Raw genomic sequence first — 25,987 nt, 5'->3', positions numbered from 1 at the left:
ATTCCCAGTAGGGTCCCTGACCTCTGCTGGGATGCCCGCTGAGTGCAGTCAGGTAAAGACTGAGCACCAGTGTCCAACCCTCCCTCCCCACCAGTGGTGAGAACCTCGTGGCTTAAATAACATAAGGCACTGTCTTACAACCAGACATGGTTTCACTGGACTGAAATCCAGATGTGGTCAGTGCTGCCTGTCTGCCAGAAGGATCTAAGGGAGAGTCTGATTCCTGCTTATTTGAGTTACAGGGTTTTTTTGTTTTTTGTTTTTTGGGTTGGTTTTTTTTTTTTTTTTTTTTTTTTTGGTGTTGGATGAGTTTTATGCTGATTGTTAACAAAAGTCTATTCCCAGCTACTAGAGGCTTCTCGTATCCCTTAAATCATGGCCTCATTCCTCTATCTTTATTTGGGGAGGAGAGTTGGGTGGGAGGCACAGTTGGCAATGATAAGGGCTTATTCCTGGCTCTGTTCTCAGAGATCACTCCTGGCAGTTCTTGTGGCACTGTGTATGATGCCAGGGATTTGAACCAGTCTCATGTAAGGTAAGGCAGGTGCTTTACTCTCTGACCCTCGCCTTCCATCTTGAATCAATAACAGTAGGTCAAATCCATCTCATGTTATATCTCTGACCCACTACTTTGTCTTCTTCGTTCATGTGGTTAAGCTTGAGCATACCTAATATCATTCAGGGTATCCTCCTTATCAAGGTCCTTAACCACATCACCTTAATCAAATCAGCTGAGCTTCTTGTAGACATTTATAATGCATATTCTATAAATGAGCGTCTGGCATTATTGGGGCCATTATTCTCCCTATGACAGTGCCTCATTTATTTTAGCTTGTGATTTTTCTGTCATACTGATTCAATGAATGTATCTAGTTAGAGACACTTATAGAAGAAACACTTTGTAAACAGTACCATTTCTGTTAGGATTTCCTATGAACACAGGACTGATTAACTATGTGTAAGAAATTCTGGTTTATTCTTTCTTCTACCCTCTCTCTACAGAATCAATGTATTCAGTCTGTGACTAGTTATAGAAAAGTTTGTAGAGGAAACAGATAAACTTGTACACTGTACCATTTCTGTCATGCTCTTTCTTTGAATACAGAAAAGAATAATTACATGTAATAAATCTTTTTTGACACCGTGGAGGAGTGGGACTTGAGCTTGATTTTGGACGCTGGGTGAAATTTGATGATCCTACAGGTCTAGCTGAAAGAGAACAGATGCGTGAAAGCACAGAAATGGGAGTGAGTGTGGAAGGTTGAGATCTTTTTGATTTTGATGATCTCTGCTCACATTTCTCCATTACTCCCTTTGCTCCTGTCATCTGGTCCTTTACCTGTCAAAATCCTCTGCCACCTTCAATACCATCTCTTGATCACCTCAGCCTCCTCCATCAGATGGACAGTGTTTTCCTTTGTGCCCATAATTCTTTGCTTGCAGCCCCATGTAGGTACATAACTGCATTTTGATTAATTGTTTGGGTGTTGTGGTTTTGTGTGTTTTTTTTAAGCTTTTTGGGTAACACCCAGCAATGGTCAGGGGTTACTTCTAACTCAGTGCTCAGGAATTACTTTTGGCAGTGCATGGGAGGGACCATATGGGATGCCGGGGCTTGAACCCAGGTCAGCCACGTGTAAGGCAAATGCCCCACCTACCTGCTCTACTATCACTCCAGCCCCATGGGTTGTTGGTTTCTTGCTGCTGTTGTTGTTTGTTTGTTTGTTTGTTTTTACTTTTTATTCCCCCAATTATATTAGAAGTTCTATAGAGCCCCCTTTTCTTTTCTATCATTTAACCAGGAAGCGTGGTCTTCGAAAGGCAGTATGGGTTGATTCAGGGGGAAGTTGACAGTAGACTAATTAAAGTGCCAGAGTATTGACATCAGGAAGCCCAGGTCCTAGGACCAATATTTGCTCAGTAAATATTTGTGGAAGCGAATGAGGAGTGTGGCTCATCCACAAAGGACTGGCACCAGAAAAAAGAATCAGGAGCTTTCAAAGGTTGGTTTATAAAGGCGGCCGGAAAGCACGCAGGCGTCATAGCCTGGGAGAAGAAGAAACCATGGTGGGTTTTTGTGGAAGCGATGAGCACTGTGTTCTGGGAAGATCAGTTAGGCCAAGGTAAGCAGGGTGGACTGTGCAGGGGAGAGAGACAGTTGGAGAGGGCACTGTGGGGGCAGGGGTGGTCACTGGGGCAGCAGTGTGGGAAGATGGAGTCATAGGTTAGGTGGGTGACAGTCGCAGGGAGAGGAAGCTACTCGCCTGGGAAACAGCATGAAGTGAGGCTTTTGGCTGCCACACATAAAATAAAGGGATGGTTCTCCTCACAACCTGGAAAAAGCTTGAAACTTGCTTCTAGAAAGAGTAAGCTAATTTTATTGTATCACCGTGAGATAGTTACAAGCTTTCATGTTTGGGTTACAATCTCACAATGATCAAACACCCATCCTCCACCAGTGCACATTCCCCACCACCAATATCCCGGGTATACCCCTCCTTTCCCACCCTCCCCCTGCCTCCATGGCAGACAATATTCCCCATACTCTCTCTCTAATTTTGGGCATTATAGCTTGCAACACAGACACTGAGAGGTCATCATGTTTGGTCCATCATCTACTTTCGGCATGCATCTCCCATCCCAACTGATTCCTCCAGCCATCATTTTCTTAGTGATCCCCTCTCTATTCCATCTGCCTTCTCCCCTCCGCTCATGAAGCAGTCTTCCAGTTACGGGGCCATCCCCCTGGCCCTTGTATCTACCGTCCTTGGGTGTCAGCCTCATGTGATGCTACCCTACACTCCACAAATGAGTGCAGTCCCTCTATATCTGTCCCTCTGCAAAGGCCCTTTTGATCACCAGAAATATGCTTTCAGTGTAGCTGAGCAAGAGTCAGCTGTAGGTGCCCTGGCCGGCACTTGAGAGGGCCAGGAAAGCCCCGAAATCACAGCACTGACGTACTTTACATCACCAAGATCATTAAGGAGTGGGTGTGGCATTGTGGCCGTGCCTGTTGGTGACAGCCACTCAAGTCTGTAGACACAAAGAGACCTGTGACCGCCCAGACTGCTGTGAAGGGAAATCTTTCCTCACGGTCAGGCACTTGGGAGTGGTTTATTCTGTAGAATTCTGCTGCAGGTCAAAGGCAGGTTCAGAAATCTGGCACTGTCTCTGGCTGCGCCTTCACCTGCTTGTGCTAGACTTGTCTTCCTTGCCAGTGGCACATTTGTTTCCTTGTTTGGGACATTTGTTGCCTTGGTAAACATCTGCTAGGGAGGAAGGGATTTTCCTTAATCCATGTGATGGAATATCTGATGCCTGTAATTTCTGAAATGGCCCTTGGTGGTGGTCTGGGCCCATAGTGAGCGAGGTTCTAATTGGAACAAGCTTGCCTTCTCCGGGAATTGCCACGGGAAATCAAGAATCCCTACTCCTTTAGGATAGAAGTCTGTATATGGACAGGAAGCAGACTTTAGCTGGACTGCGACAGGACTATTTGGGATGTAAACTTGAGTGTTTGGTCATCCGGGGAGTAAATTTTCTTAGGTATTTAGTTTAAAAGGAAACTTTGTTGATGATGATTACAAAAACAAATGAACTCTTGGGATGACATTAAGGGTGCAGTTCCTTAAATTCAACTCGACTTAAATAATGCACGCATGTGCTTTGATTTTTACCTCATACACAAAATTATGGTACTAAAGTAAAAGAAATAGGCTAAAACCAAAATGAATATATCACACTTTATCTAATGGCTTTTTTTAGTCATGATGAAAATTTTCATTATCTAAAACTAAAGGGGGAAGGAGGGAACATTTCAGATGTCCTACAACATCAGCTGAGGGAGAAGGGCCTGTGATTTCCTGGCTCCTTGAGAAACTGTCAGTAACTAGTTCACTGGGTAAGGTGAGAAGAGCAAGAGGCTGCAGTGGCAGAGAAGAACAAGGCTGGGGAAGGCCTGGGACATTTGCCCAAGACCAGTGCGTCAGCAAGTGACAGGGTTATTGCATCTTAGATAGGACGTTTGGGCAGCTGTGTAGGGGTGACGCTTAATCGGGAAGTCGAACTAGATTGGCACTGTGGGATCTGGGAGAAGTAGAACACATGCCTGGGATATGTGAGACTGAGTGTGTTTCGACAAACTACCCCCCACAACAGTGGGTGTCACCTGGTGGTCCCCAGGGCCACATGACTGACTGGCTGTCCATTGTTCTACTGAGCATCAAACTGGCCAGGAATGACCAGAGTTGTCCCTGGTCCTCTTGAGCCCCACTGGGGAGGTCCTTGAGAAGGAGACTGGGGTAGTGATAATGAGTGGGAAACTGCATTTTTATTATTATTATTATTTGAGAGGGAGAAGAGAGGCACAGCAGAGCTGGTGGGGAGGGAAGGGATACAAAGATGCAGATAAGCGAAGTCTCAGAGCTTGGTTCCTGACAGAGCACGAAGAAGGAATCTGAAGATCAAGTTCTAGGTTTGTGACCAGCTGACTTGGTGGACAGTGGAGACATCGGTTCTAGGTTGTTGGAAGGAGTGAGCCAGCCCTCTTGGATCTGGTGTGCCTCGGGAACAGCTAGCTCCGTGACCTGTCTTGCAGGGAGTTAGGTATTTGAGGCTGAGCTCGAGGAAAGGAGTTGAAATTGGACATAAGGAAAAAGAGAGAAGATATCAAAGTAAGAATGACCAGGAAATGGGGCTGGAGCAATAGCACAGCGGGTAGGGCGTTTGCCTTACACGCGGCCAACCCAGGTTCGAATCCCAGCATCCCATATGGTCCCCCGAGCACCACCAGGGATAATTCCTGAGTGCAGAGCCAGGAATAACCCCTGTGCGTTGCTGGGTGTGACCCAAAAAGCAAACAAACAAACAAAAAAAGAATGACCAGGAAAGCTACCGAAAACCTCAACAGAGTCAAGATGAAGTCTGACTGGAGAGAAAGCAAAGGAGAGAAAGCGGAGAGACCTGGCCAGGGAGTAGTTTTAGCTTTGGAGTTTGGAATTAATATGCAGGCAATATTTCTTTCTGTGCGCTTGATTTCTGAAGGATATAAGAGACTCCTACATGAAAACTTCCTCCCCTGTGGTGCGTCCAGGCTAACCCGGAGCTGTAGACAGTGGTTCATGTATCACTGCACTGACCATCGCTAACCTGCTCCACTCCCCTTGCAGCTGCTCGCCCGACTCCGGCCAGTGCTCCTGCCGACCCCACATGATCGGGCGTCAGTGCAATGAAGTGGAACCCGGTTACTATTTTATCAACTTGGACCACTACATCTATGAAGCCGAGGAAGGCACCTTTGGACCTGTAAGTAGGGGAGTGGGAATGGTGTATGCACATTTTATAAAGAAACTACTTGAGTAGCAGTTTTTCTTCTGAGTCATAAGTAAGCAATTGACATATCACGCACGGTAGAATGAAGATAGACAGTCGGATATCCATGCACCTCTTAACAACAGGGATGTAAGAAATTAGCCTTTAGGCAGTTTTTATTGTGATGTGGTGGTCAGAGTGTTGTATTGGCCCACTGTGACCCAAGCCTTGCTAAGCGATGCCTGACTGGATGATACTATAATGTGTGATGTGATAAATACTGCTTCAGTGGCAGTCACTGCAGATCGTAAAGCACAGTATAAAGGAGTTTAAAGCAATCTACTTTACTCCTTAAACTTACAAAAGGTAACATGTGAGAATATCAAAGGAAATAGAAAATACGTGTTATAACTTTTGTCTGTGATCACAGAGTCAGGGTTAAGGGACAGGAGATGTAGCTCAGCAATAGAACACTTGTGTCCTATGTGGTTATGTTGGGTACTAGTTTAACCCCCACAAATCCCTTCCCCCACCCCTTCCTCCAAGAAAATTGCTTCAGTTTTCTATTTCTATGTAACAAGTCATTCCTGTGATTATGTAACAAGTCTGTATAGCAATTCTGTTGCTGTTCAGAAATCCTAAATGTAGTCTGAGGGTTCAGTGGGGTGGCTGAATTAGATAGGGACCAAATGGACATTTTTTCTGTACTGTGTCCTTAAGCAGTTCTCTTATAGGAGCTGGAGAGATAGTCCACAGGGTAGAGCATTTGCCTTAAACATAGCCAACCCAAAGTTGATCCCTGGTACCACATATGGCCCCTACAGCTCTGCTGGGAATGATGTCTGAGCACAGATCTAAGAGTAAATCCTGAACATAGATGGGTATACCTGGGGGAGGGAGACGGTGCTCTTATACCCTCCCCCATTCCCAAAAATGACCTTTATTGGGGCTGGAGCAACAGTACAGCGGGTAGGGCATTTGCCTTGCATGCAGCTGACCCGGGTTCAATCCCCAACATTCCATATGGTCCCCCAAGCACCACCAGGAGTAATTCTTGAGTGCAGAGCCAGGAGTAACCCCTGAGCATTGCTGGGTGTGACCCAAAACGGGAAAAAAAAAAGAAGAACAGACCTTTACCTTCTGAGAAGACGTTAGATTGGCAATTCTCTAAACTCAGCAGTTTTGGTCACATTCACAAGACCAAAGCAGATTCAAGAGCAGGGCCTCATCGGTTCTGTCTCTCACATACATTCAAGAAACAAAGAGCTTGGCTCCATAACCGATATTACATAACAGTTTTGTCAACAAACTCAAATGCACGCTGGAGTTATGCAATTCAAATTCATCAAGTGTTCGTTTCAGTCAGAATTCATTTCGTTGCAGGAAACTTACGTGGTTGTATCCAGGGCCTTCTCTTGTACTCAGAGCTTGAAACAAATGGCAGTGAGAAAGAAACAAGTCTGCCAGACACTAGATTCCCTTGTAGAGTTGGTGATGGCCTCTGACTGTGGAATCTTAGCCTTTGTCAAGTTTTTGAGCCCCTCTTCAGTTCCCCAAGATGATCTCAACCACAAGACCCTAAAGCAAGAAATCTGTGTCGTGTTTGGATGTACAAAACTTTGATGGTCTACTAGGAAAACTGAGTGTAAAAAGTTGTTATGGTTGCTGTGGTATGGGACCTTTGGGGAAACTTAGGCTTTCTTTAAACATTATACTTAGTTGCATAATATTCCAAGTCCAACCTACCTACTGTCCCCTTGTCTCTTCAGGGTGTCAGCATAGTGGAGCGACAATATATCGAGGACCGGATTCCTTCCTGGACTGGAGCAGGCTTTGTCCGAGTACCTGAAGGAGCCTATTTGGAGTTTTTCATTGACAACATACCGTATTCTATGGAGTATGAGATTCTGATTCGCTATGAGCCACAGGTAAAGAAACGTTTCCATGGGTAGGGTACAAAGGTTGGGAGAACATCAATAGAAAAGCAACGGAAAAATCTGTATTCTTATGAGCACCACAGATTTGTAGAATTTGGAGATTGCATTAGAACAGATCAAGCCCTGGCTCTTTTTTTTTTTTCAAGTTCAAAACACATTTTATTTATTTATTTATTTATTTATTTATTTATTTATTTATTTATTTATTTTTTCCCATGCCACCAAGTTCATACCTGTTAAAAAAGTCTCATAATATGGCGGACACCACGCTGCTTCTTCCCAGAGGGAAGAACAACCAAGGAAGAAGGATATTTCCCTCCTTAGCAAAAGCTTAGTTCACAGTCTGGAGACATGGCTGCAAGCACTTGCTGGGACCAGAAGTAATATAGCTGGCTCTGGATCTTGGTAGTTCAGCAGCAAAGTGGCCATGCAAACGCATAAGCCCTGACTCTTTAACTACCTCCCTAGGACTTCAAATGTACACTCTTCTCAAATTCAGTTTTGCAAACATTTGGCAATCTTTTATTCAGCACTTCCTGGAGTAAGAGGCCAAAGGTAGAATAAGTAGATGGAATCTTGCTACAAATGAAGAAGGCTGCAAGCAGAGAACTAGAGCAGAGCTTGGAGAGTCATCCCACATAGCTGAGTAAAGATGCCGTTAGGCCAGGGGTCAGAGAGGAGCCTAGACTCTGTGTACAGTAGGCTAGTAAGAGACTTGGATAGTGAATTGTCCTTATCTGGCTTGCATTTCTAGTTGGACTGACAGGGACATTGGGAGATATACGGAGACCATTGGGCCACTGTTTTGGTATCCAGCTGGGAAGGATCGTCAGGGCTGGAGCTGGGGCATTCGCAGAGGGAAGGGAAAGGAACAGAAATGGTTTTTTCCCTTTACCCTTGACCTCTGATGGATCAGGAGGGGGCCGATGCAGATAGTCCTTTGATTGTTTCTTGTTCCAGCTTCCCGACCATTGGGAGAAAGCTGTCATCACAGTACAGCGACCTGGAAAGATCCCAACCAGCAGCCGATGTGGTAATACTGTCCCCGATGATGACAACCAGGTGGTGTCCCTCTCACCTGGCTCCAGGTCAGTAACTCAACAGAACTCAAACACAAATTCATGTTTTTTCCGGGACATCTTGCTCTGTGAGTGGTAGGGGCGCCGCTTTAAGAACTGGAAAATGACGATGGACTGACTTGCTGCCTCTGGAGTGAGCGACATGGAGCTTTGGTGGATGGATAATTAAGGGTTGCTGTTTTGGAGGAGATTGTTACTTTCTCTCTTTGGGTGCAGGTATGTGGTCTTGCCTCGCCCCGTATGCTTTGAGAAAGGTGTGAACTACACAGTGAGGTTAGAGCTGCCCCAGTACACCTCCTACGACAGCGACGTGGAGAGCCCCTACACGCTGATTGACTCAGTAAGTGGAAGGGGGTTTCTGACATGAAAAACCCATCCAGCGCTTCCCTGGAGAGGTGCAGGGGGTAATGCCGAGATATCAAGATACCCCAGGCCACTTTGCTGATTTTCACCCTCTGGAAAGGACTTTTTCTAATGTCTGCTTCTGAAAAGATGAAGTGTTTTTAAGATGACATTTCAGAAAGGATCAAATGTTGAGAGATCTCACTCAACATTCCTGACAAGCGTGTCCATGTTTGAGAGATAGTACAGGAGTTAAGGTGCTTGACTTGCATCCCGCCGACCCCAGTTTGAATTCCTGACACCACATGCAGTGAGAACTGCCAGGGATGATTCCTAAGTTCAGAGCAGGAATAATCCCTTAGCACCTCTGGGTATGGCTCAAAAACCAGAAAGAGAGTAAGAAGGTGTTGGTTTTTTTTTTTTTTTCGTTTTGGGTCACACCTGGCGATGCACAGGGGTTACTACTGGCTCATGCACTCAGGAATTACTTCCTGGCGGATGCTGGAAATTGAACCTGGGTCAGCTGTGTGCAAGGCAAAAGCTGTACCCCACTGTGCTACCACTCCATTCCCAAGAAGGTGTTTGTTGAATGGCAAGATGAAAGAGTATTTTTCTTTTCAAGGACCAAAGCAGTCTTTCAGATTTGAAGGTGTGCTGTTTCATGGCTGACATGGGGCATGACCTTAAGAACACTTTGCCCTTCTGCTGTCTTTATAGCTCGTTCTCATGCCATTCTGCCAATCACTGGATATCTTCACGGTGGGAACTTCGGGAGATGCTATAATTACCAACAGTGCCTGGGAGACCTTTCAGAGATACCGATGTCTGGAGAACAGCAGAAGCGTGGTGAAAACGCCAATGACAGATGTTTGCAGAAACATCATCTTTAGCATTTCTGCTCTCTTACACCAAACAGGCCTGGGTAGGTATTCCCACTCTTTCTCTCTCTCTCTCTCTCTCTCTCTCTCTCTCTCTCTCTCTCTCTCTCTCTCTCTCTCTCTTCTGAGAGCTGGGAGAATACTTGGCACCCCACAGTGCTTTGGAATACATGTCTAATATATGACACATGCTGATGTTAGATGGACCACCAGCTCAAAGAAATTGTGTCTTGAGAGATTTGTCTCTATTTTTTTGAAAATACAAAGAATAAAGTAGAACATTTTAGCAATGGAGCTAGTCATGCAAACCAGATCATTATTCAAGCAATCTACAAAAAAACAGATGACTCTAGAAAAAAGTCTGGGAAGATGCAACATTTCTATAGAATAGGCTAGGGAGTGGGGAGGAAATCAGAGGCACATCACTCAAATTTTTTGTTTTTCTCCCTAAAAAGTCAAATCACCCAGGTCTGGTCTTTAGTCCAAGATCCTGTGGAATTTGAGCTTTGAAGGCAAGGGGGAGAAAACCACACAGTGGGTTTTTGTTGTGTTTTTTTTTTTTCTGGAATATCTGCTTTTCTATGCCAGTAGTGCCTACAGATTCTGGTTCCCCAGTCCTCCCAGGGATGATGCTATCTTAATGGGAATCGTGAAAAAGCCGAGCAGCAGAGGAGGGAGCAAGGAGGCGAGCCCAAGGAGAGGGCTGGACCAGTTCTGAGCTGGGCGGATGGTTCTGAGCAGAAAGCACTGTGTCACAGCTTCTGGCCTCTCTTTCCCCTGCAGCCTGTGAATGCGACCCTCAGGGCTCCTTAAGTTCCGTCTGTGACCCCAACGGAGGCCAGTGCCAGTGCCGGCCCAACGTGGTGGGAAGAACCTGCGACAGATGTGCTCCCGGCACCTTTGGTTTCGGCCCCAGTGGATGCAGACGTAGGTTCATCAGAATCGCCTGTCTGGGGGTTGATTCAGTGGTGGGGTTCTGGGACTGGGTATGATCCCATAAGCCCCGGAGCATTCTAAGCTGGGTGCCAGAGTGCTTAAAGAGAGGTGGTTTAGGGGCTGGAGTGATAGCACAGCGGGTAGGGCGTTTGCCTTGCACATGGCTGACCCGGGTTTGATTCCCAGCATCCCATATGGTCCCCTGAGCACCGCCAGGGGTAATTCCTGAGTGCAGAGCCAGGAGTAACCCCTGGGCACCGCCGGGTGTGACCCAAAAAGCAAAAAAAAAAAAAAAGAGAGGTGGTTTGGGGATGGGGAAGACAACTCAAAGAATGGGTGCAGGCTTTGCATGTGGAAGCCCTGCGTTCAGTCGCTAGCACAGCATGCTCCCTCGCACCCAGACCACCAGGAGTGACCCGCAAGTACCTAGCCACCCCACCTCAGTTCAGTTCCCCCTGCATGTACCCCTCCTATCTTTCCAACAGGAGATACGTTTGCATTTGACTTTCTCCAGGAGGTTGCCTGGTTACCTATTCTTTTTTTTATTTTCCAGCTTGTGACTGTGACCTGCAAGGATCTGTCAATGCCTTCTGTGATCCCGTCACTGGCCAGTGCCACTGTTTCCAGGGCGTGTACGCTCGACAGTGTGACCGGTGTTTACCTGGCTACTGGGGCTTTCCAAGCTGCCAGCCCTGCCAGTGCAATGGCCATGCCGAGGACTGCGACTCAGTGACGGGGCAGTGCTTGAGCTGCCAGGACTACACCGCGGGGCATAACTGTGAAAGGTACCGGGAATGAGATGGGTTTGGGCTGAGCGTACCAGATGGATCTCAGGCTGAGTCTCTCTCTCCCGGGTCCCCGGGGACTCGACAATTTCTTTTATTTATTTATTTTTATAAAGTGGTTCACAATATTGGATTACATTCCATATTGGAGCACCCATCCCACCGCCAGTACACCTCTCTACCACCATGTTTCGGATGTTTCTATCCCGAACCCCAACCTCTGCCCCAAAGCAGAACCGAAATAATTTATTTTTTGTTGTTTATTATAAATAAACCGCTTAAAATGATCCAAAAACATTTCATTAGAGAAAAGCGCGTGAAGCTTGTTGTATTTCACAGGCCCTTAAGCCCTTCTGCAAGAAATTATTAACATGTTGTTAAAGGTAGATCCTTTTGTATATGTATATATATGTGTATGTGTATATGTATATACATATATAGGACTGGAGCGATAGCACTGCAGGTAGGGCATTTGCCTTGCATATGGCCTACCCAGGTTCAATTCCTCTGTTCCTCTCGGAGAGCCCGGCCAGCTGCTGAGAGTATCCCGCCTGCATGGCAGAACCTGGCTAGCTCCCCGTGGCGCATATGATATGCCAAAAACAGTAACAAGTCTCACAATGGAGATGTTACTGGTGCCCGCTCAAGCAAATCGATGAACAATGGGATGACAGTGCTACATATACATATAAACATGTGTGTGTGTGTATATATATATATCTGTAAAAATATATTTCCCTCTAATATTGGTTGCCTCCTACTTTAAACCACATCAAATGTGGTGCACTACTCTTGGAATATGAGTGGTATGAGGTGCGAGATGTGCAAGAATAGGTTCAGTCGTGGGTGAGGGTTGGCCCAAGCATGTGGGGAGTGGCCATGAGTGTGGCGGCAGTTGAATTCTGGAGGTTTTTGGCTGCCGGGCAGAGAGGTTTCTCACTTGCCCCCGTTCTGGTTACCCCAACTCTGGCGAGTCATTTTATGCTGTCTTCTGAGAGATTTACAATCAGTCTCTGGATCATGACTATTGATGAGATTATCTGGCACCAGGCAGAGGTGGCTTGTGGGCATGACTGCCAAGTTGCCAGAAACAGGGGGAGCTGGGGGGTGTGGGGGGAAGGGGGAGGGCATCCATTCCCAATTCCATTGAACCCAGAGTTCTCAGTCACAAAGTCCTGCATACCTGGGTTTTCTGTAGAATCACTTGTGGGTAAGACTCAGCCCGAGCATGTGGAGAGCGTGTGGCTGTGATGTGACAGCAGTTGAGTTCTGGAGGTTTCCAGCTACCAGGGCTGGGTCTCTGGCTCGGGGAGAGGCTTCACCCACGCCCCTCTGGGTTGTCCCGAATGAAATAGCCTGGCATGGGGTCTGGTAGCATAGCTATGGCAAGTGCTTGTCCATTTCTGATCATCACAGTGTTTTCTAGAAATCTGTGCACTTGCCTAACACATATTTACTTAATTTCCACCTGCTGAAAGCCAGGCATTGTTCTGGTGCTGGGGGCAGAGTGGAGGAGGAAAGCAACAGGAACCTGCCCTCTTGGATGAAAACACAGGACTCACCATAAAAGTTTATGGAAATTGTCTCCATCTCAACAGATTTTAACTTAAGTCAAACTGAAATCTTAATGCACAGTTTGGGTCCAAGTAGAAATTAAATCCAAATGGAATTAGCTTTTGGTTGTTTTTTTTTCTTTTCTTTTAAAATTTATTATTAGTTTTTGGTTTGGGGAGGCCATACTCAGAGGTGCTTAGGAGGGGAGCGCCTATTTCTGGCCCTGTGCTTGGGAATCCTCCCTGCAGTGCTCAGGGAACCATGCAGTGCCAGGAACTGACCTGGCCTTCAACATGCAGAGCGTGCACTCAGTCCATTGAGCTGAATCAGTCTGCTCCAGATTAGTCATTGTGAACGACTTTGTTTTTTGAAACGTTTTACACAGCTACAATTCCCAAGAACCTACGTAAAACATGGGAGTGTAGATCTGTTCACCAGTTAGCAAATGTTAATTGAACAATTATTGGGACTGTACATGACTGCGTAAGATGCGGTCCATAAGAGGTCAGAGAAATGCCTCTTAGAGCTTTGCAGTCTCGTTGAGTAGATGAGTTCATACGGAAAAAAGTGGCCGCTGATGTGTGCTGTTCACTAACTCAGCAGGCATGCTAAGAGAACCTACCTTGTCTTAGTATACCTTCCACCCTTTATGCTTTAAAGTTTTTCTTTCCAAATGTTCACTTACTCTCTATGGAATATTTGTTTTTCACCTGACCCCCATGGAATATTTGTTTTAAAATTTTCAGCAAGCACTTCGACCAGTTGCACATCAAATGAAATAAATTGTGAGTTAAAATTGAATATGATGTTATGTCATGAGAAGGTACAATTAATTATGGGGTTCTTGGCTGTATGCTGGTGTGGTGATGCAAGAATTTGGAAGTTCCAGTGACTATTCCTTTGCGTAAATGCTACTTCTTCCAACCACTAAATCAGGTTGTGAAAAAAACATAGATAAATAATCAAGAGACAGTTATACAAGAAAGGAATGAGGAAGAAGTAAATCTCTTGGGGTTCTCTTTTGTTTTCCACATTATTTTTTTTTTAATTTTTTAAATTTTTGGTCACACCCGGAGATGCTCAGGGGTTACTCCTGGCTCTGCACTCAGGAATCACTCCTGGTGGTGCTCAGGGGGATTATCTGGGACGCTGGGAATCGAACCTGGGTCGGCCGCATGCAAGGTAAATGCCTTACCCGCTGTACTATCTCTCTAGCTGCTCCACATTATTTTTAGTACTGTTTTTTTCAATGGGTGATGGAGAATAAATCAAAAAGATGCACAGAGATGAGCAAAGCATATTACGGAGCAGAGAGTTGGGGTTGGGGGGGCCAGGTCAGCAGCAGGAGGATTCCTCCACAATTGGATTCAGGCCCAGCCTAGACGCTTTGAGGGAACAGCCTGTGGGCATGACTTGATGATGGTATTATGGCTGTTCTTAGGTTTAATGTTGAAGGCACTATGGTATCTTCAGGAGAATGAGAAAGGGTGTGAGAAGAGGCAAGACTTTTTAACTTAAATTTGGAAGACGAAGCTTTATTGACATATTTGGGATTTTGCTAGTTAGTCATTGCCAGTTTCTCATCACACTTTTCCTCATTCCAGGATGATCAGATTTTCAATCCTGTGAATGTGAAAGAATCTCTAGACCCAGATCTTTCCCAAGGGGAGCAAAGAGGGGGAAGGCAGGAAATGAGTAGTCAACTTCAATCCTGATTTATTTGGATTTATTTTACCTAGTTTTCTCTGAGGCTTTTCTTTCTCAAAGCTTTATACAAAATTGCATCATCACCGATGATTTCCCCAGTGCTTAACTAGGGAATATTCTTATAGTTTGTCTGTGTCTAGTTAAATAGATAATTAATGTCCCCTGAAGAAGATCCTCCTTCTGTTTCTTCTTCCTCCTCCTATTAGAAAAATACTACCTCTACTTCAAAGAAACACACACACACACCACACACACACACCACACACACACACCACACCCCCCCCCACACACACATATACACAAAACTGAATTGAAGATCCGGATCCCATGTTGCTTCAAACTTCCTTCTTACTTGGATGAATTTGTTTCACTCTCCAAGAATCTTTTCTGTCAAGAGAATAACTAGGTTGATGATTTCCAAATTTCTCAAGAGCCTACTTCTTTTATAGGAAATTTTTAAAAAGTCACCGAATTACCTTTGATATGAAATAGAATGATCCGATAAAAGTCGTTGCAAAATACCAGGAGGCTGAATTCAGATCCTAGTTCATTACTGTTTAGTTGTGTAAGCCTTGAAAATCATTTAAACATGGATTCCTTTTCTGGAGAGAGAGGAGATGGGCACTTAGGCCTCACCTGAGTTACAGACATGAGTGATAGTACAGTAAGGTCCCTGTTGTTTTTATCACTGGTAATTACAGCCTTAGATCCAGGGCTGCTGTGGGCTCGCTAATCCCTCCTGGAAAGACAGGCAGCCACAAACTACTAGCCAAGAGTAGGAAATTTTTGCAAGTAAGGAGCCAACCAGAATGCTGTATGGGGAGGAGAGGCAGAGAGCGGGACAGTAGAGAACACATAGGCACATGAGCAATTTTCCTGCAGGAGCAGATGTCAGGTTGAGTCTGGGAAGGCCACCTACATAGAGTAGTACCTGCAGAGTTGCCCCCTAGACCACATGGATGCAGAAGCACCAACGTTATTTAGAAACTGCTAAATCAGTAACTCGGAGAGGACCCATGCCATCCGTATACCATTCCAAGCCTGGTAGGGCATTCTTTTTTTTTTTTTTTTGGCTTTTTGGGTCACACCCAGCGATGCTCAGGGGTTACTCCTGGCTCTGCACTCAGGAATTACTCCTGGCGGTGCTTGGGGGACCATATGGGATGCCGGGGATCGAACCTGGGTCGGCTGCGTGCAAGGCAAACGCCCTACCCACTGTGCTATCGCTCCGGCCCCTGGTAGGGCATTCTTATGGACACTAGTCTTGGTGACCACTGCTTTAATATCGCATTCTCCAAGTTGAGACACAAGGACATGAATGTTCTCAAGCAGAGAATCTATTTTCTGAGATTTTCATCTTGAAACAGGTTTCTGACTGTGATGCCTGGAACTCTCTTTTGTGACTCATCTAGGTGCCTGCCTGGCTATTATGGTGATCCCATCATTGGGTCCGGAGATCACTGCCGACCTTGTCCTTGTCCAGATGGTCCTGAGAGTGGACGCCAATTTGCCAATAGCTGTTACCAAGATCCCGTTACTCTCCAGCTTGAGTGTGTCTGTAATCCAGGATACATTGGTAAGTAATGTACAGATTTGGAAGGAAAAGATGTGCTGTTTGTGGTTAGTGAAGAAAATAGATGGAGTGAGGCAGTTTAATTTTATTTTAATAATCCTTAGTGAAAATTGCTATCGCAATAGCACAGCAGGTAGGGCATTTGCCTTGCACGCACCCGAGCCGGGTTCAATTCCTCTGCCCCTCTCGGAGAGCCTGGCAAGCTACCGAGAGTATCCCGCCTGCACAGCAGAGCCTGGCAAGCTCCCCGTGGTGTATTCGATATGCCAAAAACAGTAGCAACAGGTCTCATGATGGAGACGTTACTGGTGCCTGCTCGAGCAAATCGATGAGCAATGGGATGACAGTGCTATTGAACAGTGCTAATGAAAATTGAAGGAAATCTGAAATAAAGAAAGATACTTTTTTTGCACTTTACTGTGAATCTTCTTGTTTTCCTTTTTTCTGGTTTATGGGCCATAGCCGGTAGTGCTTAGGGCTTCCTCCTGGCTATGTGCTCAGGGATCACTCTCACAAAACCATGCATGATATCTGGGGGTCAAACACAGGTCACCTACATACAAGACAAATACCCTACCCACTCTACCATCACTCCTACCCCATCTTTGACTCTCTGTGATGATAGTGTTGTAAGGCAGAGCAGGACCACAAGCTCATTTAAATCAATGAACTAATCCTGTGAACACTTCTGCAATTAAGCAGCAGAAAATTTAATTTACATTTTACTTCTTCCTTCCCTGTCCAACTTCTAGTGTCTCAAAGAAGTGACCAAATGATGTGCAGGAGAAAGAGAAAGATATTACAGATAGCTGTCAAATTATCCTCACATTATCTGTCATTACAAGCTAGTGTGTAAATAAATTTCTTTTTACTTCATTTTTAATGCCACTGTTCCAAATACTGGTTGTGCTTAGCCATGGTTCGGTAAAATTGTTATGTAAACTTAGGATTTTTTTAGGAAAGGAAATAGGTTATAATAAAAGACCCCATTTTTCAGTTTGCTTATGCAGGAGTTAGTTTGTTAGTTGACAAAAGTTAGGGGTGTGGATTGGAAGAGGAAGCTAAAGTTGGTACTTTGGGGGGTTTTGTTTGGGGACCATGTGCTGGTGCCAGGGCTTAATCCTGGCTCTGAGCTCGGGGATCACTCCTGGCTCTGTGCTCGGGGATCACTCCGGGGTGCTCAGGGGACCATGCAGTGCCAGGCATAGAACCAGTCTGCTCCTTGTAAGGTAAGCACCTTACAAACCTCTTTAAAGTTGACACTGTTTGGGGCTGGAGCAATAGCACAGTGGGTAGGGCGTTTGCCTTGCACGTGGCCGACCCGGGTTCGAATCCCAGCATCCCATATGGTCCCCTGAGCACCGCTGGGGTGATTCCCGAGTGCATGATCCAGGAGTGACCCCTGTGCATTGCCAGGTGTGACCCAAAAAGCAAAAAAAAAAAAAAGTTGACACTGTTTGATCATTGTTTATTTCCCAACCTATTCCATCCCTGTATATTGAGGAACTAAAGTCTCCAGTGCTGGAGCTAGCGCGATAACCATCAGTGCGAGCAAGCTGTGGCCTCTGCGCCAGCTGTAACAGGCTGTTCTGCAAAATACTTCCTGGGCTGGAATTCGAGTCAGTGGTAGAGTATGTGCCTGGCGTGTGGGGTGTAGTCGCAAGTTCTGCAAGAAAAAACAGAAAACACCAGGCTCGAGAGACAATTAAGGGGTTAAGACATTTGCTTTGCAGGCAGCTGACTCCAGTTTGATCCTTGGTACCGCAGGGTTCCCCAAGCACTACCAGGAATGACCTCAGGATTAGAGCAAGGGGTAGCCCCTGAGCACTGCCAGATATGACCCACCGAACTTCTTTCCCTTCCCATGCAAAATTCCCCTGGCTCTTAAATCAGAGCAGAGACGGGAGTGGCCCGGGCTGCGTGACCTGGCTCTAAGGGCAGACACGAAAGGGAGCTGCCCCCACCCCCACTTTTCATCAGCAAGCTAACTAATGGCTCTGGGTTTTATTGAACAGGCACCAGATGTGAGGAATGTGCCTCTGGCTACTTCGGCAACCCCTCGGAGGTGGGTGGTACGTGCCAGCCCTGCCACTGTCACCACAACATTGACATGACAGACCCTGGAGCCTGTGACCGGGAGACGGGGCGTTGCCTCAAGTGCCTGTACCACACGGAAGGGGAGCACTGCCAGCACTGCCGCCTGGGCTACTATGGGGACGCCCTCCACCAGGACTGTCGAAGTAAGACGCGGGTGATGTGCCCTGGGGACTGCCTCCATGGGGCAGAGAGTAGCACTTCACCTCTGACCGACAAGACACTCATCTCTTTGTTGCCTTGATGGCCTCAGTTTCTGGAAGGATAGAAAGACAGGGGGACAATGCTTCTGAGCAGGACATACAAACAGCAGAATCGTGTCGCTGTTGCCTTGATAGGCCTCATCTGAGAAAGTTCCTTGATTTTTCTCTTCTGCCTTTCAATTTGCTGGGCCTCGCAGAGTCTGAGAGCCTTCTGTGGGCCACTGTTCTCTTGAGTCCCGATGGAGTAGAGCCTTCCAGCTGCACAGAAAAGAAAGCAACATCTTAGAGATGATCTTTGGAATTCCTTATTTCTCTTATCAGGGGATCATCCAGTATTCCCCCCGTCACCCCTGGGCAGCCAGCCCTAGGGAAGGGGCCCCCTTCTTTGTTTATACAAACATGTGTGGAATGCCGCACTGGATTCCTGAAGCCTTCCTAGTTGAAAGGCTTTGTACCTGCCCTGTCTGACACATCCATCCCTGCTCTTCCCCACCAGGAGTTTGAAGTGGCTAGAGAGCTCAGTTCCTCCAGCATAGTTTTTTAACATCACAGCAAAACCCTCACATCTTTTTTTTTTTAGTGGTCTACCAGCAGGGATTCAATCTGAAGAATTTTTTAAGCAATGCTTGGGCACTCTGTTATTCTACCTGGGGGGGAAAAATCCAGGACACTGTAGAACTTGTGGAAAGCAACAGTTTTGTGGGGGGAAAAATTAATTCCCTCCATTCCTTTCCTGTCTTGATGCTTACAGACTGAAATGTGGCAATAGCAAATGTCCACATCGTGTGTGTTTGGGGCGGGGGGGGGGGGGGGGGGTGGGTAGAGGGGGTGTGGGTGTGCGTGTGGGTGTGGGTGACCATGTCTGATCATATGGGTCTCTTTCAGAGTGTGTCTGTAACTACCTGGGCACCGTGCAACAGCACTGCAATGGCTCCGACTGCCAGTGTGACAAGACCACTGGACAGTGCTTGTGTCTTCCCAATGTCGTCGGGCAGAACTGTGACCGTTGCGCACCCAACACGTGGCAGCTGGCCAGTGGGACTGGCTGTGAGCCGTGCAGCTGCGATCCTGCTCATTCCTTCGGGCCATCTTGTAACGAGGTGAGGCCCTGGCGCTTCGGGGAGGACCCTCAGGCCTAAGGAAAGGGCTCCTATGAGTGTGTAGCACAAGGGACGTGCTTTGATGGAGAGAGGGTTTCTTCAGTGACTTTAAAAAAAATATCTATTTTATGAGGTAGTTCACAATATTTGAGTACGTTTAATATTCAAACACCAATCCCACCACCTTTATACCTTCCCACCATCAAATTTGGGCTGTTTCCATCCCAAGCCCCAATCCCTGTCCCAAAGCACAACCGAAATAATATATTTGGATTGTCTGTTATGAAAAACTGCTGAAAATGCTACCAAAAAAGTATCCATAGAGGAAACAGTGTGAAGATTGTTCTATTTTGTCAGGGGCCATTAAGACATTCTTTAGGATATCACTAACATGTTAAAGATTGAGTGATGTGAGCTTTTGTGTACATATATATCTGAAAATATGTATGTATATATATATATATATATATATGATTTTTCCCTCTATGATTTGTTCCATACTGTTTGAACCCCATGAAATGTGTTGATGGAGAATGGGTAGGGAATGTCTTTGCAGCCGAGTGGTCCAGGAATACGTTCACTCGTTCGTGAGGTTCAGCCTGCGCGTGTGGGGAGTGGCCTTGAGCGTGGCGTGGTTGGGTTCTGGAGGTTTTTGGTGTGGGAGCTGGGTCCCTTGGGGCGGGGAGGGCTCTCACCCGGCCCCCTCTGGGGCGCCTTGAGTCTTCTGTGCCTTTTGGCCCCGTTAAAGAAAAGTCTTCTTGTGGTTATGGCCTGGCAGCAGGACACACAGCTCAGCACAGGGGCCCTAATTGGGTGCCACCCCTCACGGGGACTGTGGCGGGGCAGGCCCCAGAGGGAAGGGCTAAGGACCTGTGGGCTCTTGGTGCTGGCAGGTGGGTCCCTCTTGACTTAGCTTCACAGCTTGAAGAGAAGCAAGAGGCAGTGCCCGGTGCTGTGAAGAGCGCCGCTGTTGCTGGCCAGTGGCCGGCAGGAAGTGCTCCCCACAGCAGTCGGGCCCAGGGTGGCCACGGTGGTTCAGTGCCCGGTGAGGACCGTGAAAGGAAGCAGTCACATGTGACACATCTGGGCCTTTCCTGTGCAAAGGAGCAGTCGGGGGTGCCGCCTGGCCCTCGGCCTCGCAGGGAGTCAGGTCCCCCTTGCTGGTCGGGGAGGCCTTCTCAGCCCTGACCGGCCACTGAGAGGGAGAAGAGGTACCTGTGTCAGCCCTGCAGCCTCCTGACTGTGGCCTGTCTTCCCGCTCCAGTTCACAGGACAGTGCCAGTGCATGCCCGGCTTTGGAGGCCGCACCTGCAGCGAGTGCCAGGAACTCTTCTGGGGAGACCCCAACGTGGAGTGCCGAGGTGAGAGCAAGGGCAGTGTTGGGTGGGTGGCTGCTCAGACCTAGGGGGAAGCAGATGTCTATAAGACATCTTTTGTGAACTTTTAATTAAAATCCATTACAAACTGTTCATTTAAAAAAAAAAAAGCCTAATTACATTTGGAAGTCTCATGGCCTTGTTTCAAAAAAAATTAATTATTAGGGCTAGAGCGGTAGTATTGAGGAGTAGGGCATTTGCCTTGCATGCAGCCGACCCGGGTTCGATTCCCAGCATCCCATCTATATGGTCCCCTGAGAACCGCTAGAAGTAATTCCTGAGTGCAGAGCCAGGAGTAACCCCTGTGCAGAGCCAGGTGTGACCCAAAAAGCAAAAAAAAAAAAAAAAAATCTAAAATAGAGAAGGTCATGGGACCAGAATCTGATAGTACAGCTGGTAGGATGCTCTTCTTGCACACAACAGAACACGGGTTCAATCCCTGGCACTCCCTGTGGTCCCCTGAGTTCCTCTAGGACTGAGCCCTGAAAGCACAGCCCAGAGTAAATCCTGAGGAAAGCCAAGTGTGACCCAAACCCAAATCAGTCAATCTAAAACTAAGAAATAATAAGAAGGGGAAAGTCAGAAAAGAAAAAGTGGTGCATTAGGACTAATATTTACGCACACAGACACACAGACATGCGTGCACACACAAACACACACACACACACACACACACACACACACATACAAACACCCTCAAAATACAGAATTGCTTTTTTTTTTAAATTTATTTATTTTTTAATTAGTGAGTCACAGTGAGGGTACAGTTACAGATTCACACATTTTCATGCTTGTTTTTCCCTCATGCAATGTTTGAGAACCCACCCCTCCACCAGTGTCCATTCTCCATTTTCCACGACCAATGAACCCAGTATCCCTCCCACCCCCCAAATCCCATACCTCCCACCCCACCCCGCCTCTGTGACGGGACACAGAATTGCTTTTTTAAACGGGGGTGCACACAAACACACACACACATATACCACATCACAAATAGACACCAGTTTGCTTCTTAAAATGAGAGCCAAGCAGGTACTCCGCCAAGTGGCAGAGTCCTTGACTGGTATGTGCAAGACCTAAGTGTAAAACCCAGTGCCACATGGTCCCCTGAGCACCCCCAGCACCATGCCATTAGGCCCTGTTGCCAGGCTAAGCATCACTGGGGCTGTCCTTACAAAAATAATGCCACATGGCCTCTTCAGAGTGCTCGGTGAAGCCCTGGAGTCCCCTGAGCACCACCAGGGCGACCTCACTCCTCACATGCCTAGACTCTTTGTCTGGACAGTTGGCTGTCACTAGGAGACCCCCTGAATATTGCCTGGAGGCCCCCAAATAATTAAAAATAGACTTAGGTTAAATGCATATTTCTTTTTTATTTCTTTTTTTTGCTTTTTGGGGTCACACCCGGTGATGCCCAGGGGTCACTCCTGGCTCTGCACTCAGGAATTACCCCTGGCGGTGCTCAGGAGACCATATGGGATGCTGGGAATCAAACCCCAGTCGGCTGCATGCAGGCAAACACCCTACCTCCTGTGCTATCGCTCCAGCCTCTAAATGTGCATTTCTATAGATTTTTTTTTTCTGTCCCTCTGAACAAAATTTTTGTGACTAGCATTGTTGCTGGCAGAATTGAGTGGTGGTTCTGGTGAGATCGCGTGATTCCTTTCTCATGTTGACTCCGCTGACAGTCAAAACGTTCAGTGCCTTCGTGTGGGTGTAGGAACAACACACAGAACAGAGGGCAGCCGGTATCAGGGCTTCCAAGTCTGTTAGGGTGTGAATAAAACCCAGATTTTCACTTAGGCTTATGATATAAGACTGAGGGAAAAACTTGACATTTTCTCCAGCACAAAAGCTTGCAAAAACCATGTGAATCACAAGGATTGCTTCATTTTTATGCTGTTGCAATTTTTTTGTCCTGCCAGATAGTTTTCAGATCTCAAAAGCATTTGTGAAAAAGATTTAGTAGACTCTTACTACCTCCTTCTTTTATATATATACTGATTTTTTTTTTATCCCTGTTTGAAGCTTATCACGATGGGTAATGTCTTCTGTGATTTCTTGATATGTCTTTGATAGAGTTCCATTGCACGTCTGAAAGGATAGGTCCTGATTAGGCTCTCAGTTTTGTGTTGGTTTTTTTTTATATATATTTTAAAGACCCTTTTCTTGTTTGTTTGCAGCTGTAGCAAGAAGTCAATCAGATGTTAAAGTTAGCATTTCCTTCAGAATCTCCTCAGAGATCAGAAGTCGAGATAGGTACCATGTGTTCCTTCAGAGTCTAGGGAAAGCGTCCAACAGTGGACAAAACCAGAACAAATGACATCCTTTTTGTTTTTCAACTGAGACTTGGCCAGAAGGGTTTGTACCAACAGCCTCGACTGGAATGAAATTTATTCCACAGTGTGTTGTGTGGATAACAAGTTCTTTCATTCATCCTTCTTCGGTCCCAGATGGTTTTCGTTATTTCATTATTTAATTTGGGAGTTGCCCAGGGCTGAACCCAGACCCTCACATACCCAAGGCAAGTGCTTTACCCCTGAGCTTGATCCCTGGCTCAGCCCCAGATGGTTATTGAATGGGATTGGAGGTTCTCCTTTCATGAAAAGATCCAGGACTTCAACTTGCCCCTAGGTGTCTCTCATTGAGAAATTCCTCTGGAAACCTGATTTCTCCAGTGCTCTTATTCCTAGTCTGTTAAGGTTCGTGATTTTTAACGCTCCCAGGGGCTTCTCTCCAGGTAATGGTTCCACCACTGCTGATAGCCTGATTCTCTCAGCATGTGTCATGGGCAAAAGAGCTCCAACTGCCAAAGCTTTGGGACCTTTTGCCCCACCTTAGCGTTGTTAGCGTGAAAAGCCTGTTACCCTGTGCCAGAGTCAATCAGAGAATTGCTCATTTGAAACACAGAACTTTATCCTTAACCTTTTTAATCTATTCTTTTTTACCTCCGGCTCCAAATCTCCAGGAAAATTGTGACTTATAGGAACATTGCTTAGATTTAAAAAAAAAAAAAAAAAGATGGTGTTTTAGAAACTGCAATGAGTGAAATCCCTGACCTCAGGCCAACTTTGTTGTTTCTTTTATCCTGAAGAAAGATCAGTGCCTTTCCTAAGAAACTGAGTATTAGGAAAAACAAACAAGCAACCCAAAGGCAAGCCAAGTCTCGGGGAAGAGGGTGTGTGCGTGTGTGCGTGCATGCGCGCTCGCGTGCTCCCATGCGCGCCCAGAGAGGCCAGGCGTACCCGATGTCTACCACTCCTCTCCTTGATATTTCATAAATCTCTTAGATAACCATAGATTTTTCTTACTAAAGGGACTGTAAAGGCCTGGTTTTGTGACGCTCACATTGGGCTGCAAGAAGAGATGCAGAGAGCCTGGGTTCTAAGGAGCCTGCATTCATCTCATGCAAGCAAGTGCATTAGGTGAAAACAGTCGCTGCTTCCCTCCCTTCCCCTGCATTCTCCTCCTCTTCTTAGTCTGATCTGATTCTCTCCAGTCTTCTTTCCCTTTTTTCTCTGTATTTAAACACACTAAATATTAATGCATTGTATTTAAATACACTATATTTAACACATTAAATACATAAAACATTAAATAAATGTATATGTAAACATATACACTTAAATGTATATATTTAAATATATCTTTTTTTTAAATTTATTTATTATTTTTTTGCTTTCTGGGTCACACCCGGTGATGCACAGAGGTTACCTCCTGGCTTTGCAACTCAGGAATCAATCCTGGCGGTGCTCGGAGGACCATATGGGAATCTGGGAATTGAACCCAGGTCGGCTGCGTGCAAGGCAAACACCCTACCCGCTGTACTATCACTCCAGCCCCTATTTAAATATATCTTTAAGATAACATATATGCTTTTATTTATGCACATGCTTATGTTTACATATGTGTGTGCACATAAGTATTTGAATATACATACACACTTAAAATACACATGAGATTTTTTTATTAAAAAAATGTAACCTCTTTTAGAGTTTTCCATATTCCTGAACTTGACACTGTGGACTAAATGAATTCATATCTGTTAACACCCTTCCCAGCTTGTAAACTGCTGGCTTTAAATTCTCTGGAGATATTAAAATCGTTTCCAAGAATGTGGTTTTAGTGAAAATATCCTGAGAAACTTTGTTCACTTCTCAATACAGGGCTTCTAGTTTTCTCTGGCCTCTCTGCTAAATTATGTCATCTCTTCAACTTCATCTTTAGCTTTTTTTTTTTTAAATGAGTACCAGAAAGTCCTTTTCCCCAAAGTGTTAAAAATCTCTGTTGACGATATCTGACCTCAATGCTGACTTGAGCCGTTCCAAGTTTTAAAATGCAGTGTCTTTTGGTATGTTAAGTCTTCGCTGTGTGACCTTTCTGCCCAAACTTGTTGATCTTTCGTGGGGCCATGTGGAAATGTGTGCGTACAGTGGTGGGGGGGGGGGTAGACAGAAAGAGGTGGTATTTGGAGTTATCTTCATCATATGAGTGGGTGTCTTGGAGCCAAGGATACTAAGCATCTGGCAGTGTGTAAAACAGGCTTTCAAAGAATGTTCTGAGCCCCCAGTACTCTGACACCTTGTGGCAGAAATGGATGATCTCAGCGCACCTAGAGTCTGGAGGAGTCATTCTAAGGAACCTTCTAGAGAATGACCTGTGTATATGGGTGGAGCCAGCAGAAACAAAAGTCTAGATGCAGACGGTCCAGGGATGTGGTTGTACTGCAAGGACCTGAATCACAAATGGAAATGGGAAGCCAAGAGCTTGAAGGGCCAGGACCCAAGCTCAGCAGGGGAAAGAAGGGATGTCATCCCAAATTAGATGAAATGATGGGCAAAGGACATGACTGCTCTTCTCAGATGACATGATTGATTGCCAAATATAGCTTCAGTTTCAAATCCGTCAGTTGAACAGCTATGTCAGAAGGCACAAATTTAGACTCTTTGGAGCCATCTAGTTAACAATATGCTTATAGAAAGACTAAGGTCAGAGCTAAGTATTCCCCTTATGGGAAAAATAACGTCGTTATGTAAAAGACAAATGAGTTGAGCCTCGAACTCATTTGTAGAGGAGTGGTTGAATGTTCCTATTGTCCGGGCAGGCTGGGGCC

At 46.0% G+C, this 25,987-nt stretch overlaps 1 protein-coding gene across 3 annotated transcripts in view; it reads left to right on the top strand.

Moving 5' to 3' along the window:
* The window catches only part of LAMB1 (laminin subunit beta 1), an 88,128-nt gene that overhangs the window by 36,339 nt on the left and 25,802 nt on the right, over nt 1–25,987 (top strand). For all 3 annotated transcript variants that reach the window (XM_055134445.1, XM_012935314.2, XM_055134453.1), the window contains 11 exons: nt 5,169–5,304; nt 7,080–7,238; nt 8,208–8,335; nt 8,543–8,666; nt 9,386–9,590; nt 10,330–10,473; nt 11,036–11,267; nt 15,941–16,104; nt 18,117–18,341; nt 19,284–19,498; nt 20,763–20,859. In XM_055134445.1, coding sequence (XP_054990420.1) covers nt 5,169–5,304; nt 7,080–7,238; nt 8,208–8,335; nt 8,543–8,666; nt 9,386–9,590; nt 10,330–10,473; nt 11,036–11,267; nt 15,941–16,104; nt 18,117–18,341; nt 19,284–19,498; nt 20,763–20,859 — 1,829 coding nt within the window. The remainder of the gene's footprint in view (nt 1–5,168; nt 5,305–7,079; nt 7,239–8,207; nt 8,336–8,542; nt 8,667–9,385; nt 9,591–10,329; nt 10,474–11,035; nt 11,268–15,940; nt 16,105–18,116; nt 18,342–19,283; nt 19,499–20,762; nt 20,860–25,987) is intronic.

This window comes from Sorex araneus, chromosome 1 (genome assembly GCF_027595985.1).
Source record: "Sorex araneus isolate mSorAra2 chromosome 1, mSorAra2.pri, whole genome shotgun sequence".
Taxonomy (NCBI): domain Eukaryota; kingdom Metazoa; phylum Chordata; class Mammalia; order Eulipotyphla; family Soricidae; genus Sorex; species Sorex araneus.
This window is presented reverse-complemented; position numbering and strand designations above follow the sequence as displayed.